The 20,345-nt window shown below is 43.6% G+C and overlaps 1 protein-coding gene across 1 annotated transcript; it reads left to right on the top strand.

The window, feature by feature from the left end:
* Positions 1-245: 245 nt before the first annotated feature.
* Positions 246-3,232, top strand: LOC145578312 (cysteine-rich receptor-like protein kinase 26). Its single transcript, XM_081635655.1, has 7 exons — positions 246-1,056; positions 1,401-1,516; positions 1,697-1,807; positions 1,975-2,188; positions 2,259-2,496; positions 2,591-2,741; positions 2,906-3,232. The coding sequence occupies exons 1-7, from the start codon at positions 246-248 to the stop codon at positions 3,230-3,232; spliced, it is 1,968 nt and encodes a 655-aa protein (XP_081491781.1).
* The last annotated feature ends 17,113 nt before the right edge of the window (positions 3,233-20,345 follow it).

Below are 20,345 nucleotides of genomic sequence, written 5' to 3'. Positions count from 1 at the left end.
ATGGAAACACCATTTTAATTTGGAAAAATCTTAAAATTTTATAAAATACGATGAAAAATCATATCACAGGAATTTGAAGTCAAATCAAATCTGAATAATTGAAAATGACTGCAAAACCTCACTCAATCAATCAATGTTTTGTACGTATTCTTCCGAAAGTATATGCAATACAACTATACAAGTGTTATACCGCTAATTTCATGATTTAATTAATTTATATCATTAGTATTAAACCAGGAACAAAAATGAAGCCTTCAAGTCTGTCCTTGTTGCTCTGTTTAGTTTTCTTTACACAACTTACTTTCATCGCCGCTCAGTCTACATTCTCCTTTATTAAGTGTATGGATTCCGCCGGCAATTATACAAGCACAAGTGCCTACCGTAATAACCTTAACACACTTCTGTCCACCATATATACCACCACTCAAATTGAAAACGGATTCTACAAATTTTCAGTGGGTGATTACCCGAACCAAGTTTATGGAATCGCGGTATGTAGGGGAGATCTTTCAGTTTCTGACTGTCAAGACTGCCTGGCTGACTCCACCAAGAGGCTCCCACAGGATTGTCCCACACAAAAGGAAGCCATTGGGTATCACTATAGAAATTGTATGGTACGGTATGCAAATAGGCCTATTTTTGGAATCAAAGAGCTCAGCCCCAACTGTACAAGCTCGATGAGTAAATTCAAGATACCTGCCTCTGATGTAGAAAAGTTCAGGTATAAGCTTTCGATTTTGTTTGATGGACTAAAAAACGTCGTGTCTGCAAGGGATTCCCGTAATAAATTTGCAATTGGATTTGAAAATGTTACTGCTTCTCTCTCAGTGTATGGATTAATGCAGTGCAATCCTGATTTATCCAATTCAGATTGTTCTGATTGCCTGCAAGTGGGGATTAGACAATTAGAGTCATACTTTAGCAATGTAACTGGAGCAGGAATATATGGACCGTCATGCAGTCTTCAGTTTGAGAACTATCCATTTATAAACATGTCTAGTAATTCGCAATTGCCAATTTTATCCCCATCTGCTTCACCTTCAAATCATTTCCAAAGTAAGCCAGGTGAAGTTTTTTTATTTTTTATTTTTTAGCTCATTAATTCTTGAATGATAGCATATATTCTCATCATAATAGCAACAATTTTCGTTGTTTCGTGTTTTCTATATTTCTCTGACTAATTTGGTAGGCTATAATGATATAGTAATGGTAAAAGATCTAATTTATATAGATAGTTTATGCCAAATTCTATTAATTAATTGTTCACCTTTAAGCGCATCTCTTCATTATCACGAGTTGGGAACGCGTGGCATTACATTGAACATTAATTCCATTATATGATGTGCCATACTTAAATTTAAATATGTTGTTTTTTTGCTTGATTACTATCTGTCATTCAGGAAAAGGATGGAACAGTCGCAAAAAATGGATTGTCATTGTTGTTGTCCTGCTTATTCCTTTAGCTGCACTTGGATTGTGGCTCTCGGGAAAAAGAAAAAAAAGGATACATAAACAAGTTAGGAGTAAGTACAACTACAATACTTTGTCAAGCAAAATCAACACTTCAAAATTTGTTTGATATAATTTGCTATTAAAACAGAGGAGTAGCAAATTATATCAACAATTTTTACCTTACTTGAAATAAATTCTAAACTGTTGTATATTTTTCCACTTTCCCCTTCAAGACAATGTACAGATAACATGTGTTGACTCCTTGCAATTCGATTATATCACAATACAAGATGCAACAGATAGCTTCTCTAACGCTAAAAGGCTTGGGAAAGGCAGTCCTACGAAAGTATATAAGGTACGAGTACTGATATCATAGCTAGCTTTGTCTTGTGCAATGCATACAATTAATGTAATGTTAATTTTTTAGAGTTCATCATTGACAAACCGAGAAAATAGTAAATTCGAATAATCTTCTTACTCTAAATTGATTTCAACATTGTTCGTTCCTTACATGGTATATAGGGTAAGCTTCCCAATAACGAGCAAGAAATAGCTGTGAAGCAGCTCACAATAAATGGCAGGCATAGTGAACTTGAATTTAACAATGAGGTTTGGTTGTTGGCCGATCTTCAGCACAGAAATCTAGTAAAACTCTTAGGATTCTGCATAGAAAAGGATTCAAGGTTTTTAATTTACGAGTATCTGCCTAATGAGAGTCTCGATTGGTTCTTATATGGTAAGGCTTCATGTTTACAACATCAACAGCATATATGTACGTGAATCTTAAGTATATATATTGAATGCAGATTCTGTCAAGCGTGCACACTTAAATTGGGAAACGCGGTACAAAATAATTCTAGGAATTGCTCGAGGTTTGCTTTACCTACATGAAGATTCTCAAGTAACAGTGATCCATCGAGATTTGAAACCCAGCAATATACTATTAGATTTAGCAATGAACCCCAAGATTTCAAATTTCAGCAAGGCTAGCCTTGTTCATGCAGACCAAAGTAGGCGAGATAATACCACAGTTCTAGGTACCTAGTAAGTGTCCTGTTCTAATAATTGCAGCTATTACTTCATATATATTCGAAACCACAATATATATGCTAATCATCACACGCGCTACAATGTGCAGTGGATATATGCCTCCGGAATATGTGAAACTGGGACATTTTTCTGTCAAATCTGATGTGTTCAGCTTTGGCGTTTTACTCCTGGAAATCATAAGTGGTAAACTGATCTCTGAGTTTTTAGACGGGGGAAGAGGAGAAAGTCTGCCGAGCTTTGTAAGTAATAATATGTTGCCAAGTTTTTTGTTTCATTAAAACATTATGGTAGTCAGATCATATATATTTCAATCGACCACTATAAAATTTTCAAGGAATTAAAAGATAGTAATTAAAAGAGGGGAATTGAAAATGGAACTAATTAGTTTGTTTTCGGATTTCAGGCATGGAGGAAATGGGTTGAAGGTAAGGCCGTAGAAGCAGTGGATCAAATACTTCCGCAACTACAGAGGGAAATGACTCAAATCTTAAAATGCATCAAAATCGCGTTGTTATGCGTTCAAGAAAATCCAACGAGCAGGCCTAATATGTCTACTGTTGTATTCATGCTAAATAGCAACATAGTGTCGTCTATTGCAGAGCCTTCGAGACCTGCATTCATTATCTTTAGTGACATGTATCAACCCTCAAGTAGCTCTAGTAGTCAAAAAGACAAATCAAATGAAGCATCTGTAAACGAGGCTTCCATCTCTTATCTTGATCCTCGTTAAGCATCTGTTATTTGTGTTTAGTCATCAATCAAATTAAACCGAATTTTGACCGATTACGTTAAGCCCATTTTTTTTTTTCAAAGTATCCAACCACTTTCCCCTTTCATATATAAACTTTACAAAAAAAACCTAATTTTCAATTTTCCTTTCACAATATCTTACTCTCTCACAACGAATGTTGTTAACAAGAAATGATTGCAGGAATTTTCTGGGTGAAGTTCGGGTTTCGAATTTGAATGTTGCAAAAGAAGGGAACAAATTTCGATTTGGATTGGATTCTAATTTGAAAAACCGAATTAATTCGGTTTGATTTGGATTGGATTGAATCTTAAATCGGTTTGGATTCGGATTGAGATTTCCGAAACCGAATTAATTTTGATTGGATTCGGTATTGGCTATAATCCAAACCGCAAACCGAACTTTCACCCCTAGCCAAACACATAGAGTATCATATTTGTTTATAATATTAACACTTATTCTTCATTCATTTATAAGGTAACATATATTTTTTTTTTTTTCATATTCCCAATTTATTTTACAAGTTATTGGGAAATTTAGAACAAAGAAAACCCGGCCAATAGAGTACTAATATAATATGAAGAAAAATGCTTTTTACTTGCTTAATTAAAAGATTACAACATCTTTTATATATAAATCTGGGTGCACATGGATGCATCTAAGGGTGATTTAGTATTAAATGAGAAGAAAATACCTAACAAATTTGGTTAAAAACTAGGATCCCAACTAGTTAATGGAATATGTGACCCACTATCTCCTATATAAGCTATATTCTATGAACATGAAAAAATCAACAGAGAAAAAAAAATATTATTTGGCTATTATTCCACTAACTTAGGGCCTGTTCTCTTCAACTTAATTTCAGTTCAGTTCAGATTAGTTCAGCTCAGCTCCACTCAATTCAGTTCAGCTCCAATCAATTAAGTTCAGTTTAGCTACTAATTTGCGTCTCCCATAAAATATTCATTTCAGATCTACTTAGTTTAGTGAATTTCAGTTCACTTTAGTTCAATTCAGTTCATTAAATCAAAATAGGTCCTTATTATTGCTAAAATAACGGAACTAACTTGAGAAGTAACACGAAGACCTAACAACACAAGTAACATATATAAATTAACTAAAAATTTTTAAAAAAATTAACTCTATTTGTTCATTTGAATAATCTCCATTACATTATTTCGTGATTATAACAATAGCTGCAGTTAGAGCTGTCAAAAGCTGACCCGACCCGAAATACCGACCCTAACCCGACCTATTAACCGTCCCGTCTGAACCCGAAAAAATGGTGACCCGGACCTCACCTAACCCGACTTGAAACCAACCCTAGACCTGAGTTGACTCGAGTATTTGAGACCCGAACTCGAACATTAACCGACCTAGAGACGACTCGACCCGAATGTAATCCATAAATTATTAACCTGAACCTAACCCGACCTGAACCGAAATTGACCCAAACCCGTTTTAACCCGTCAAAACCCAAATTCAACCCGACTTATTCCTAACCTGACCCGAATTCAACCCGACCTGTTCCTTACCCGACCCGAATTTAACCCTACCTGCTACAAACCCAACTCGAATTTCAACCCGACCTGTTACAACCCGACCCGAATCAACCCGACTTGTTATTGACCCGACCCAAATTCAAACCGACTCGTTATTGAATCAATATGTATAGGTTGTTATCTCATGTTGGTATTGGAACGAAAATTGAATCCTAACTCTATTCCTTCAATATTTCACTTTGATTTTTAAGAGGTTAGTTTCACAACATGTGTTTTAGGGACGAATTTCAGGGACGAAACATGTTTTCCGCAAATTATTGTCTTGAATCGAACCCGACTCGAACCCGGGAATGACCCGACTTGATTATAACCCGCAAATTATTGACTTGAATAGAACCAAACTTAAACCCGAGAATGACCTAACCTGATTATAACCCGTAAATATTTGACTTGAACCGAACCCGACTTGAACCCAATAACGACCCTAACTCGTTTTAACCCGTAAAGACCCGAATTTAACTCGACCTATTTTTCACTCGACCCGAATGTAACCCAACCTTTTACTAACCCGTCCCAAACTCGATAAGATGTATGACCCGACTTGACCCGACTCAAGCATATTGACCCAACCCGAACCCGACCCGCATATGTTATGACATTAACCCGTATTGACCCGACCCAAGATGACCCGACTCACACTAACCCGACCCGTTTACCCGAATTGACAGCTCTAGTTGCAGTTGTTTATAAGAGTAATTTAATTCCTTTATCTCTATTACCCTTATCTATTAGGGTTATAACCTCAATTGATCATTGCTATAACCCTTGGCCTAATACTCAATTAATTGTTATACCATCAACTAATAGAGTAAGAGATTAAATATAAGAGGAGGAAGCCCCAATTTAATTAACTTCTAGATGAACACAATATGTTTATGTAAAATTGTAAATATATTAACAATTTTGTCTAGTAAGCAGGGGATATAAAGTCCCTCGTAGTAGGGTTCTCGTGAGTCCCTCGTCTAGGGTTCGCGAGTTCGTATTTTCTGGTCGTTTCAAGGTCAATTTCTACCGCTTTCCTCATATTTGTTTGTATTTTCTGCAATTGGAACGTAATATACTGCTATTCCTTTGATGCTTGGTGTGTTTTTGCTTCCAATAATAGCGAGTTTCCATCATAGGGTTTCGCAATGTCTTGTTTTTGTACATTGGGGTTAATTCTTTTCTGCTAGCTCCTTTACTGCTCGTGATTTTGCTAGTGGAATGTTATTTTCAATTGTGGTTTATTGATTATTGTACGTGGTTCTTCCCAAATAAAAAAAAAAAAAAAGAATTGTTCATGCCTGAATTGATGATCATGGTTGAGGAGCAATGAAAATTTTAAGCTGGAACTGCCGAGGGTTGGCCAACCCTCGGTCAGTTAAAGCTCTCCGGGATTGGTGTTGGAGAGAAAAGCCAAATATTGTCTTTCTTATGGAGACAATGATTGATGATGTTAGTTTGACGAGAATTAAAAATAGGTGTGGTTTTGTTGATGGTATTTGTGTTAGTAGTAGGGGTAACTCGGGTGGCATGGGTTTTTGGTGGAAGGACCTAAATGCTAAAGTGAGTACTTTCTCTATTCATCATTTTGTGGTGGACGTACTTGACCATAATAATAGTCCTAGTTGGAGAGCGGTAGGGGTTTATGGATGGCCGGAGCAAGAAAACAAGCATCTTACATGAGCAATGTTACGTAGAATTAAATATAGTAGCAATCTTCCGTGTGTGATGTTTGGTGATTTTAATGAGATATTAAGTCATGATGAGGAGGAGGGAGGTGTCCCACGGAGTGAGAGTTGTTTAGGGTAATTTTACCCCGCCACGTGGTCCAATCAGAGGATGACACGTGTCAGCCCCAGGATGGCCCAAAGTGGACCTATCCCTGCTTGACATGTGTCACTCCAGAAACCTAGGAGGAATGGCGGCCTTCAGGCCCAAATGCCGAGAAAGCCGCAATGCGGCGCATCCCACCAATGATTAGGGTTCAGTGACCTAATCAGGGGCACAAATCCCGAGGACCCTATAAATAGGGAGATTCTCCTCTTTTGGAGGGCACGTTTTACCATTTATTACAAACTGTCCTTGTGATAGAGACATCTGAGCTTGGAATCCGAGCAGATACCCACCTAAACTTCCGCACCTTTTTCTCTCCCTTCAAGTTACTAACTTGTTCGTCGGAGGCGGAGCACCACCCAACCGGTGTCTCCGTTAGTTTTGCAGGTACAGCTCACGCCGGATCAGTCTTCGTATTGTAACTCTCCCGAGGGACAAAAACACCCAAAACATTTGGCGCCGTCTGTGGGGAGAGTACCTCGAAGATGGTTCAAGAGTCTATACCACCTCCTAACCTTCTAGGCAATGACCCAGAAGTCTTTACAGACCAAAAGGATGAAGATCCTCAGGTCGAAACCTATACAGCCGATGATGGCTCTCTACTAACCAAGCGCATCCGGCCTAGAGAGACTCTAGAGCGGGGTACCTCCCAGGGGGGTGCAAATCGACCCCCTGGGCAGCCGGAAGGGGAAACCCATACGGCAGCTGGATCAGCCCCTGTCACCCGAGACGAACTCATGAGATTCATGACTAGTTTCAAGGGTGAAATTAAAGAACTGATCACTAAGAGCCGGGCTGGCCCAAGTAGGGGTCAGACGGTTAAGAAGACTCCTCTGGAAAAGGGGAAGTCAGTCAGAGATCGGCAGCCCACTCCTCATCCAAAGGAGAAGGTAGCCGGGACCATTGATTGGTCTAAAATTCTTCTTCCTAAGAGGAATACCAACCATACCCGCCGGACTCAACATCCGGTGGGAAGTAAAAAATCAACTCTTGATGCCCGGGAAATCATCAACCGGAAGAGAAATCAACTGTTGTCTGAGTCGGCTTCCACGTCGAAATTTCCTGACAGCTTCAATAACACCTCTGCAGGGAATGCACTTTCCTTGCATGAAAGCCAGACAGGCAGTAATACCGTCCATTCTGGCCCTCATATGATTGGAAATGTACCGTATGTACCATCTCTGGTCTACGGTCAGTATCCCCCTCACTTCATGCAGCTGGCCCTCTTCGGAGGTCAGGCGGCATATCACAATGTCCATCCACTGGATTGGCAGCTCCGTCTGCTTCGCCTGGGTGAACAACCTTCTGCGTTCACCCGGGAGATAACCGAGGCGGCACAGCCGACCAAGGTTAAGAATGTATTGGTAGGTACCTATGATGGTACCACCCACCCGGAAGATCACCTTATGGCTTACACCAACCTCATGTACTTACAGGGGTTGGATGATGCCGCTTGGTGTCGATGCTTCCCGGCTACATTGAAGGGCATTGCCCAACAATGGTTTGGCAACTTGCCAGCCGGGTCCATTGATAGTTTCAGGAAGCTTGCCTTCCTGTTTGCTTCCAACTTCTCAATGAACATCCCTGCTAAGAAAACAAGCCTAGACTTGAGCACCATTAAGCAGGGGGAGAGAGAAGGGCTGCGCTCCTATGTCAGGCGGTTCAATCTGATTAAAATTCAGATTCAAGGACTGTCTGATGAGGTGGCTTTTACAGAATTTTTCAAGGGTCTGAGAGACGGGTCTACTTTTAAGTTCGACCGAGTCAGAAAAGGGGCTTTCACTTTACAGGCGGCCCTGAGGGAGGCAGAAAGCTATATTCAAGTAACCGACCTCTGCTCGCCTGGTAATCAGTCGGACTCCAAGAAGTCTGACAAACAGAAAGACAGCCGGCCTGCTCAGCCGGCCAAAAATAAAGAAGAGAGCAAGAAAAGAAAAGAAATCTGGGTGGTTAGTGACTCTGACCAGCCGTCCCAGAAGAAAAAGAAAGAATTTAAACCGTACGCCCCTAAGTATGAGTTTAATAAGGACTGCAACTCCATCCTCATAGAAATTAAGGACCGGTTGTCCCTAGAGAAACCGAATCCAATGAAAAGTTCCATTCAATCAAGGAACAAAAACAAATTCTGCCAATACCATGAGGAAGTTTGCCATGACACCAACGACTGCTTCAGCCTTCAACGGGCGTTGGACCGTCTGGCTGACAAGGGGATGTTAAAAACCTACATTTCTAAGTCCCCAGCCGGGGCAAAGAAGAAGAACAAGGGTCAGTCCTCCAAGACTACCCCCCAGCCTGCTAGTAGCTCGGATACCGACAAGGAGCCGGTCTACACAATAGCAGGCGGGTTCTCATGCGGTGGCCCTACCATCCGAGGCACCAAGAGCCATCTTCGAAAGATGGACAAAGATGATGATGAGCAGGCGTCTGCAAGCTCCTCCTTCCAAGATGTCTTGATCACTGAGAAGGACAGGGGCAGCGTCTGGCGTCCGCATGATGACCCGATCGTCATTGAATGTAAGGTTGCCAACCAGCTGGTTGGACGGATCCTTATTGACACCGGAAGCTCATCAGACATCATCAGCCTCAGGTGCCTGCAAAAGCTGAAATACAATGTCAGCAGCATGCATCCGGTCACCCACCCCTTGGTTGGTTTTGGGGGTGGGATGGTCTACCCAGCCGAAAGAATTGACTTACCCATCCGGAAGGGAGAGAAAGGTCAGGGACAACATGTTGTCGTCAGATTCTTGGTCGTTGAGGAGTTGACCGCCTACAACATTATCCATGGCCGGCCAACTCTCAACGAAGCCAAGGTGGTAATCATCTCGTCTCTCATGCTCATTAAGTATGAGAGGGATGACGGCTCTGTTGGTTCCTTGAATGGGGATCAGAAGACGGCCCGGGAGTGCTACCTCTCAGCCGTCAAAGATACTGTGGCCCCAGGCGGCCAGGAACCAATAGACCTTGACAATGTCAAGGATGCCGAGCCTGTACCTGCCCCACCAGCAGTCGGGAAGAAAAGAAAGGCACCTCTGCTGGTGGAGGTGAAGAAAGATAAAAAATAGCAACCACTGACCGGTGAACGGTCAGACGAGCTCCGTCCCCAACCGGCTGGTGAAAACATTGATCTCATTCTGGATGACAGCCGTCCAGAACGTACTGTAAAGGTTGGGACGGTTGCTCATGCTACTTTGGGTGCAAGCTTGCACCTTCTGCTGAAAGAATTCAAAGACATTTTTGCCTTTGAAGTGGAAGAGATGTCAAGCGTCAGCCCGGATCTCGCTGTCCACAAACTCGCCGTGGACCCCAAAAAGAAGCCCATCCGGAAAAAGGAAAGAAACCACGACGAGGAAAGAAGTCAGGCGGCAGCTGCCGAAGTCAAAAAGCTGCTAGACGCCTGGCTCATTCGGCCTTGTAATTTCCCCGACTGGGTGGCCAATGTGGTCCTTGTTAAAAAAACCGAATGGGACCTGGTGCATGTGTGTTGATTACACAGACCTCAACAAGGTGTGTCCAAAGGACAGTTACCCACTTCCAAAGATCGACAGTCTGGTCGACTCTACAGCCGGTCACGCCTTGATGAGCTTTATGGAATCCTATTCTGGCTTCCATCAGATACCCCTCTGGAAGAAAGATCAAGAGAAGACGGCCTTCATCACTGATTTGGGGTTATTCTGTTATACTGTGATGCCGTTTGGCTTGAAAAATGCTCCTGCCACTTTCCAACGGATGATTAATACGGTCTTCATTAATCAAATTGGGAGGAATGTGGAGGAGTATATTGATGACATGATAGTCAAATCCAAGCAACAGGCGGATCACCTTGCTGATCTCCGAGAAACATTCACCACCCTCAGGCGGCATAAGGTAATGTTAAACCCCAAGAAATGCGTCTTTGGTGTTAAGTCTGGGAAGTTTCTCGGATTCCTGATTGATCAAAGGGGGATAGAGGCTAATCCCGAAAAGATATAGGCGGTGATTGACATGAAGTCACCCCGTTCTGTCAAGGAAGTTCAGAGACTCACCGGTTGTCTGGCCGCCTTGGGGAGGTTCCTCAGTCGGTCAGGCGACAAATGCCTTTACTTCTTCCAAGCAATCAGGAAGAAGACCATGTTTGAATGGGGGGACGATGTAGAGACGACATTCCAGAAGTTATAAGAACATTTGCATTCTCTACCTAGGCTGGTCAGTCCCTTGCCTAGGGAGACGTTGTACATGTATTTAGCCGTCTCAGATCATGCTCTCAGTACCGTTCTCCTTGCTGAGCGAGACGGCGTTCAGCTCCCGATTTACTTCATTAGCCATGTTCTCAAACATGCTGAACTCCGGTACCCCATGGTTGAAAATTTTGGTCTTGCTGTGTATATGGCATTCAAAAAGCTGAAGCCTTAATTTCTGGCACATCCGGTGGTGATTTACACCGACCAGCCACTCAAGCGGCCAATGTCCACCTTGTAGTCATCCGGGAAAATGTTGAAATGGGCTATTGAAATGCAAAGTCTTGAAATCACTTACGAACCAAGAAAGGCAGTGAAAGGTCAGACGTTTGCCGACTTCATTGTTGAAATGACCCGTCTGGTGGCTCCGGATAATCTTGATCAGGTTTGGAAAGTGTATGTAGACAGGAGCTCTACAAAGAACGGCTATGGTGCAGGTGTAATCTACGAGTCTCCTGAAGGGGACAGATATGAGTATGCACTACGGTTCAAGTTTCAGGCCTCTAACAATGAGTCGGAATATGAAGCCTTGCTAGCCGGTATCCGTATGTGTAAGGCGGCAGGGGCAATGAAAATTGATGCCTACTCTGATTCACAGTTGGTCGTTAGCCAGTATGAGGGAAAATATGAGGCAACTCATCCGGCTATGATCAAATACCTTCAGGCAGTCAAAGAAGAGGCTGGGGCACTTGAGGAATTCCGTCTGAATCAAGTGCCTAGGTCGGACAACAACCAGGCGGATGCATTGTCAAAACTGGCATCTTCCGCCTGCCATGATACGCCTCGGTCAGTCTTCTGGAAAGTTCTTGAAAAAAGAAGCATCTATGAAGATCCCATTGGAATTCTTGACCGAAGCTCTACCTGGATGGATGGAATCCGGGCCTATCTTTCAGATGGTACACTTCCTGATTCGCCACAGGAGGCAGCCGTCCTGAAGAAGCTAGCTGCAAGCTTCGAGTTGAGAAGCGGAGAACTCTTCAAGGCGGGGTTTTTGAAGCCTCTGTTGAAGTGTGTCACCCAAGAAAAGGGGAAGGAAGTTCTCGAAGACTTGCACTCGGGATTCTGCGCGTCCCACATAGGCGGCAGGTCCCTAGCCGTCAGAGCCAGACGACATTATTTTTGGCCCACTCTTGAGGCAGACGCCAAGGAGTTGGTGAAGAAATGTGACAAGGTCCAAAAATTTGGCAAACTTATTCACCGTCCGGCTACGGATATGACGGCCATCCACAGCCCAATCCCGTTTGCAAAATAGGGCATGATCATTTTAGGTCCTTACACGCCTGCTCCAGGCGAAAAGCGCTACATCTTGGTGGCCGTGGATTATTTCACCAAGTGGGTGGAGGCTGAGGCGGTTAAGAACATCAAGACCTCAGACGTAATTTCCTTCATCTAGAAGAACATTATCACCCGGTATGGGGTACTTATGTCTATGGTGTTCGATAATGGTCCTCAGTTTGAAACGCCTCAGCTCAAAACTTGGTTGGGAGATCAAGGGATCTCAAGCTGTTTTGCATCAGTCGGCCAACCCCAAGCAAACGGCCAAGTTGAAGCCTTCAACAAACTAATCTCATACGGCATTAAGAAGAAAATTGAAAGACCCGGTCGCTTGTGGGCAGAAGAGTTAATCCATGTCCTATGGGCCATCCGGACAACAGAAAAGGGGGCAACCGGTGAAACCCCATTTCTCATGGTTTATGGTGCTGAAGCCGTCTTGCCCATTGAACATTACGAGCCGACTCTCAAAGTCATGTTATATAATGAAGAGGCAAACTGGGAAGCAATGCGCCTGGCATTGGATTCACTCCCAGAACGCAGGGGCAATGCCGCCTTGCGTCATGAGATTTACCGTCTGAGAATGACCAGAGCTTACAACAAGAAAGTTCACAAGCGTCCCTTGAAAGTTGACGACTTAGTGTTACGGAAAATGGAGGAAACCGGTAGGGCCAATGAGTTGGGAAAGCTAACCCCAAATTGGGAAGGTCCCTACCGGATCTATGAAGAAGTAAGAGACGGCAGGCGCCTGCCCAGAACTTGGAATGTAGACAATTTGAAAAAGTACTACTTCTGAGAATGTAAGTTTTTTGTAAACAGTGAGTTAATTAATGAGAATGCAGACTTTGTTTGCAAAATTGTTTTGTTGTTTTTTTATTATCCGCCTAGGTAATACTCAGACGGATTCTTCATTTAACTAACTAAGTTTCATACTTAGTAAAGGTTATAATTGCTTGACCGCCTGGGTAATTATTCAGACGGAATTTTTGTTTAACTAACTAAGTTCGATACTTAGTGTAATTCAATAACGTTCGGCCAATGCTCCGATTAAAAACTAAGCACAAAAACTCTTAGTGGCTATACAACCGGTCTCAAACAAGACCAAAGGCTAAAATGGCCGGATGGTTGCTTATTTTATAAAACCGCCTGTCCCAACATGGACAAAGGCGTCCGGCGACACCCCTCCGGGTGCAATCGTCGCAGAGAACAGACTATTCGTCGGTTCTACGTACCTATGCAGATGGCAAAAATTGAATGACTGAATTGTTCAACTCACAACCGTCTGACCAGAATGATCTATGAAGAACGATCAAGTCACCGAATACCGGATGCCCTAGGGCATCAGTCGGTCATCGGCTAAAGTTCTCACTTAGGTTATTTATTCCAAAGTTGCACTTTCTATCCCAATTGGGGCAAAAGAGTTGTGCAATGGCTATGCAATCTCTTCCAAGACGGACAAACACCGTCTGGTTAGTGACTGGGACGCATGTTGGTGTACGGCTGTGCACTTGGTTTGGTGCAATCACTACTGTGATTGATTGACTTACAAACGTATCATGCTCTTTGCAGCATCAGACGTTTCCAAGTCAATCAACCACTCCATTTGAAACCAACCACACAGCCGTCCAGGGGCAAGGACAACCGTCTTTTAAAAGTTAGGCAAAAAATCGCCGCATGCTTTTAATATAAACGCAAATGCAAAAATTGAAATCCAAACGCAAATGCAAAATGATCAAAACCGACTCAGTCGGTGCATTCATTAAAAGTCCACCTAACCAAACGATTATAGTGGATCAAATGTTAACCAGACCCCGTCCGGGAGAAGATAGAAATTGTTGATTAACCCGGCTCCTCAGCTGGTAAATACAGGGATACTCGACATGCAAGCCGGAAAAGCAAGTTTTTGGCATACTGCCGCAGATTAAAGAAAAAAAAAGAGTTGGCATACTGCCGCTGAAATTCACTGTTAGCTCACAGGCGGCTCCTCCTGGTCCTCCTTCTCTTCCTCATCATCAGAGGGAATCTCATGCGCTTCACCAGGACCGGGTAGCTCAGGCGCGGGAAGCTCAGTGTTGGCATTGGCCTAGGCGTCGAAGGACTTAGGCTCTGGCTCACCTTTCTCTCTCAGGTACACCACATCCTCGGCGTACCTGTGAGCCAGTGCCCAGACGCCATAATCCTTGTCTGGGTACAAGGCAGCCCAGGCGATCTTCATTCTGGCGTCGTTGTCAGCATCACTTTCAGCAACCAGGCGATTTTGCTCTACCTCCAGAGTTGCTGCAAAGTTTATCTGAGCCTAGGCCGCCTCCTACTCCAACTTCTCAACCTTGGCTTTTAAGTTTGTGTTCTCTTCAGAAACACCTTTGAGTGTGCCAAGGTCCGCTTGGGCCTTCTTGAGCGCCTCGTCAGCCTTCTTGAAGCCCTCATCTGCCTTTCTCTAGGCCTCCTCCGCCTTCTTCTGAGCCGTCTCAACGTCGCTCACTCGCTGGTTGGCCGTCTTCAGATCTGCCTCCAGCTGCTGGATTTTCGACGCTTGTGTCATTGTAATTGCTTTAGTTTCAAGTTCATTTACGATATTGGAGTATAAAGCAACATTATCAGCGTCTGTGGCGGACTTCTTGGCCCTTTTTACCTCTTCCGTTTGCGGGAATAAGAACGCTTGAGCTCGTCTACCCGTAGCAGAGCCTGCAAAAGCAAATCAAGTTAGTATTGCAGGCGGATTAAAGAACTTGGAAAAAGTTGTTAAGTATCTTACCTCAGGCATAAGGGACATGATCCATTCCAGGTTGAACGTCTCTATCCCAAGGATAGCGTTCTTGTCCTTCCTGCTCACCGCCTCCAGCATGGCCTTAGCATGCTTCTGGACGTCTGGCCAGCGAGGAGATTGATCTGCACCATAATCAACAGGTGTTGAGTGCGAAATTAAGGCAACACCTATCTGTTGCCGACCGTTTGAGGATGACGTCTGTTGGGAGTGGGATTTCATTCGCAAAGGCCACCCCAGCTCAGGCGGGGATTCAAATGGGTTCGTACCTTCAGAGCCGGCCAAGCGGGAGCCGCTTGCAGGCGTGGTGAACCCCCCGGTTGCTGATAGGGGGTTGACGAGGTCGAGGCCCATACTGCCGCCTATCCTCTCATTTCGGCCCCTTATCCGCATCTGGTTATTCCCGGCTGAGGCGCCAGGAGTTAAGGCGGAGGCGGACTTTTTGGTCTTGTTAGGGGTGGAGGCGGATTCCTCCCTGGCCCGTTTGAGATCTTTCTCAAACGTCTTCCCTACCTCTCCTCCCTGTGAAAATAACCAAGTTAAAGTTAACATCCGGAGATAGTAAACTTTGAGGCCAATCTAAGAAAGAGTCAAGCGTTTTTTACCTTGGCCCTGACTGCGGCCGCCTGTTTTTCCGCAAGCTCCTTGCGGATGGTTGCGGAGGACCGCTTGGGTGTCGTCTTCGTCTGCAACATGCTTAAAGCTTCTTCTGCAAAAAGAAAAAGATTGGTCAATATATCATCAATCAATTCTGATACAAAAGTACTACAGGCGGATGTGAACTCAGGCGTATACGTTTGGTAAACATGTTTCCTAGCCCGCAGGCGGCTAAGAAACACTCGTCCCTGAACCAGGCGCTCTTAGGGATCCAGTTCTTGGGGACTTTTATTTTCTCCCCGGTTGACAAGGTCGCGTCTGTGAGGCCGAAAAAGTCTGCCTCAATTATTTTGTCGAAGTCCTCATCTGGAATCCGGGGAAGACAATACTTCCGGCCCATCAGATCGGGCTTCTTATTATATTGGCGGAACTCGTAGTTCTCCCGCCTGCTAGAAGCCGACAACAGGTAGAACCTGTGCTTCCAACCGTCGAATTTAGAGACCTTGTCCAAGGTCATCATGTATTGGGGATACGTGGTTAAAGTGTACCACGCCCTCCAACCGCTTGGGCTTCGGCTAAGATAATGCATCTTAGCAAAAGCTTCCCAGCCGGGGTGGAGCCCCTAGAGTTCGCAGGCGGCAACATACCCCAAGATGTTTGCCCAAGAATTGGGGGTAAGTTGCCAGACTCCGAGGTCGTAGCCCCTCAAGATTTCCTTCACCGCCTGGTGAAGGGGAAAGCGAAGACCGGCCTTGAACGCCCCCTCATAACAGCCGAAGTAGCTGTTGGCGTTCTGTTGATCGTCTTCACAGGTGATGGTGCCATCCTTAGGCGGCACTCTGATTTTGTACCCGTCTCCTAACGGGTGCATTTGTTTAAACCTCTTCAAGTTGTCCTCCATTTGACCCCTGTCCTTGGAAGAGACGTGAATTTTGAAGGGGTCGTCTTTCTCACTCCACTTCTTCCTCTCCTCCTCTTCACTATCTTCAAGCGGTGGCAAGTGGTCACTGCTCTCAGAAGTGGAGGCGGAGCTGTCGCTCTCCGTCTCCTCCTCATTTTGTGGTAAAGGAGCTGAGACGGCTTCATCGCCGTCTTATCGCATTCTTCCAAAAAGGAATCTGCGGGAGTTGGGGGGCACGCGAAGGGGATCTCTCTAGAGCCGTCTGGTTTCTCTGACCAGACGCTTCTCTCAGGCGTTTGACCGCCTGAGCCTTCGCTTCTGTAGTCCGGATCGGGGGCCGTCTGCATAGTTCGAGCCATTGTGTCCTGCACAGACACATAAATGGTCAGAATCCAAGCAAAAGGGTGGTCCTAACATCCCGAGACGACACTCCCAGTCCTAGACTCAGCCGTCCCTGGTGATCGGCTGGACTCTAACTTAGGCTGTGTCGTGTGTGTTGGTGATGCATCCATTTATTGCAAGAAATATGTACAAGCGGTGAAACAAGAAAAAGAGCTGAGAGAGGCAGAGACGGTACCTTTAGATTTAATATCTGAAGATAGACGGGTCCGGCTGGGTTGACGAAGAACGAGTTTTCTTGCTTGCGCTTGACTCAAACGGATGACTTCTGCTCTCTCAAAGTTGTCTCTCTTGTAAATTTTTGTAAACATACAAAATTATGAGGGTAAACTGCTATATACAGAGGGTAAATGCGTGGGCATTCCCGTAATTTACTCGGAAGGTGAACGGTTACTCTTTGGCAGTAAAATTACCACCAACCGAAGCGTGACGCGTGTCACAGATGCCACGTGGCGTGCCACGTCACATCTGTGAGGGGCAAATATTTAGGGTAATTTTACCCCGCCACGTGGTCCAATCAGAGGATGACACGTGTCAGCCCCAGGATGGCCCAAAGTGGACCTATCCCTGCTTGACATGTGTCACTCCAGAAACCTAGGAGGAATGGCGGCCTTCAGGCCCAAATCCCGAGAAATCCGCAATGCGGCGCAGCCCACCAATGATTAAGGTTCAGTGACCTAATCAGGGGCACAAATCCCGAGGACCCTATAAATAGGGAGATTCCCCTCTTTTGGAGGGCACGTTTTACCATTTATTACAAGTTGTCCCTGTGATAGAGACATCTGAGCTTGGAATCCGAGCAGATACCACTAGGTGAAAAAAGTGGTTTGGCAGCGGTTCGAACCCGGTCTAAGGCAGCGGTTTGAATCGCTGCTTATGTGGGGGGTGCCAAATACCCCCTTTATAGCACCGGTTCAAAACTGGTGCCATATATCCAATTAGGCACCGGTTAACCGGTGCCAAAAATGAAGCAAAATATTTATTTCATTGGTTTTGGCACCGGTTAACCGGTGCCAAAACTGCCCAAAATATTTTTTTTTTTTTTGCCTTTAAATCAACTAAAATAAATTAAAACATCAAAATATAAATTAGAACAAGTGCAAAAGACAATGAAATGGAGTATATCAATATATTAAACTGTTATTGTACAATACAAAAAAAAATAAAAAAAATACAATGAATTATAATCATACAATAAAATTCAACGTTAAATTGATATTGAAAAATACAAATAAAAATTACAACATCAAAAACAATATTCCAAAATCAAAGTCTTGAATCGTTGTGCATCAATTAACACCTGCATCAATTAAAACCCAGAAATCAATAAAACTCACAAAAAAAATTGCAAAAAAAAAAAAAAAACCAGAAAACTCATGAATCATGTACGAACTCAAAAATCAAAATAATTTAATAAATAAATAACCAAACAAAACGCAAAAAAATCGAAACACAATTAACCACAAAATTTTCGAAATCAATTAAATGCAAAATTTTCGAAATCAATTAAACTCAGAACCCAGAAAATCAATTTCGAAAATCAATTAAACGAAAAAAAAATTCAAAATCAATTTCGAAATCAATTAAATTCAGAACCCAAAAAAATCAATTAAAATTATTCCCAAAATTTTCGAAATCAATTAAACTCAGAACCCAGAAAAATCAATTAAAATTATTCACAAAATTTTCGAAATCAATTAAACTCAGAACCCAGAAAAATCAATTTTGAAAATCAATTAAACGCAAAAAAAATTCAAAATCATCCCAGAAAATTCAAAAATCAATTAAACCCATCAATTTCGAACAATATTACAACAATCAAACAAAAAAAAATCAAGGCATTTACCAAAATTAATCAAACCCAGAAACCCTTACCTCGAATATTAAACCCAGAAACATGCAGGTGGCGGCGGTGGTTAGTAAACCCTTACCTCGAATAATAAACCCAGAAACAGTAGGTGGCGGCGGTGGTTAGTAGCGATGGTGGGCAAAAGACAGAAGGGAGAAGAAAGGTCGGAGAAGAGGGGGGAAAGAAGAGGAGAGCGAGATCGGGCAGAGAAGGAGGACAATAGAGAAGAGATCTGAGGTTTCGCGCGTTGTGGTCGGAGAGATCGAGAAGGAAGATGATAGAGAAGAGAGGAGAGAGAAGGAGGAGAGAGAAGGAGGAGAGAGGCAGCTAATAATAAGGAGAATGAAGCTGAGTTCTCTAGGGTTAGGAATATAAGTCGACCGGTTTTTTTTTTTTAAATCTAACAAGGGCACCGGTTCAATTGGCACCGGTTCAAACCGGTGCCTTTTCTCATGTTCTAAAATCCCGCCCATTTCTAGACCGGTTTTGGCCACCAGTTTGGCCTTAACCGGTGCCATATGGGGGCTGCCTATTGCAATTTTTCTACTAGTGTACCCACCTAAACTTCCGCACCTTTTTCTCTCCCTTCAAGTTACTAACTTGTTCGTCGGAGGCGAAGCACCACCCAACCGGTGTCTCCGTTAGTTTTGCAGGTACAGCTCACGTTGGATCAGTCTTCGTGTTGTAACTCTCCCGAGGGACAAAAACACCCAAAACAAGAGTCTTATGGATGCCTTCCGATGTGCTATTGATGATTGTGGTTTGAAGGACTTGGGGTATAGAGGTAGTATTTTTACATGGAAGAGGGGCTCATCACCTACTACCTTTAAAAGAGAAAGGCTCGATCGCTTTATGGCCGATGGTGGGTGGTGCGGTTTGTTCCCATCTTTTGCAGTCCGTCACTTCCCAATTTATAGATCAGATCATGCTCTAATCATTTTGAGTACAAGCAACTACTATGAGAGGGGTGGTTCAAATAAAGCTTTCAAGTTTGAGTCGTGGTGGCTTTCCAATGAAGAGTGTGGCAAAGTAGTGGAAGAAGCATGGGTGAGCAGCGTGGGAAAAGATGCAGCGAGTAGAATTGCAATGTGTGGTGAACACCTTTCCTCGTGGGCAGCAAAACAGTTCGGTACGTGATATAAAAAAGAAAATAAGAAGCACTGAAGAAGCTCTCAAAGAAATACAAGGTCGGTTGCTAGATGCCACGATGTTTGAATAATGTGAGGCACTCTCCACCAAGCTTAATGAGCTCCACCGCATTGAAGAATTGTATTGGCATGCACGAGCAAGGGCGAATGAGATTAAAGACGGTGATAAAAAATACGGCTTATTTTCATGAAAAAGCTAGTAATCGTCGCCGGTTTAATAGCATTATGGGCCTATTTGATGATGATAATGAGTGGAGGTCGACAAAGGTGGATATTGAGGGGACAGTAGTAAATTATTTTGAGGCACTTTTTAGCTCTTGCTCCCCTAATGATTTTGACCCAGCATTAGAAGGCATCAAAACCGTGGTATCTGATGACATGAATAGGCAGCTTTGTGAGGAGCCTTCATCGGAAGAAATTAAATCTGCCCTTTTTCAGATGCACCCCAACAAAGCCCCGGGACCGGATGGTATGCATGATCTCTTCGCATATTGTTGGTAGTGGCATTGTTGATCTTGTGAAGGGTTGGTGGAGAGGTGAGGTAAATCTTAATGCAATTAATAAAACTTGTGTG

The sequence above is a fragment of the Chenopodium album genome, chromosome 14 (genome assembly GCF_948465745.1).
Source record: "Chenopodium album chromosome 14, dcCheAlbu1.1, whole genome shotgun sequence".
Classification (NCBI taxonomy): domain Eukaryota; kingdom Viridiplantae; phylum Streptophyta; class Magnoliopsida; order Caryophyllales; family Amaranthaceae; genus Chenopodium; species Chenopodium album.
Note: the sequence above shows the minus strand (reverse complement) of the source record. Positions and strands in the feature narration are given on the sequence as shown.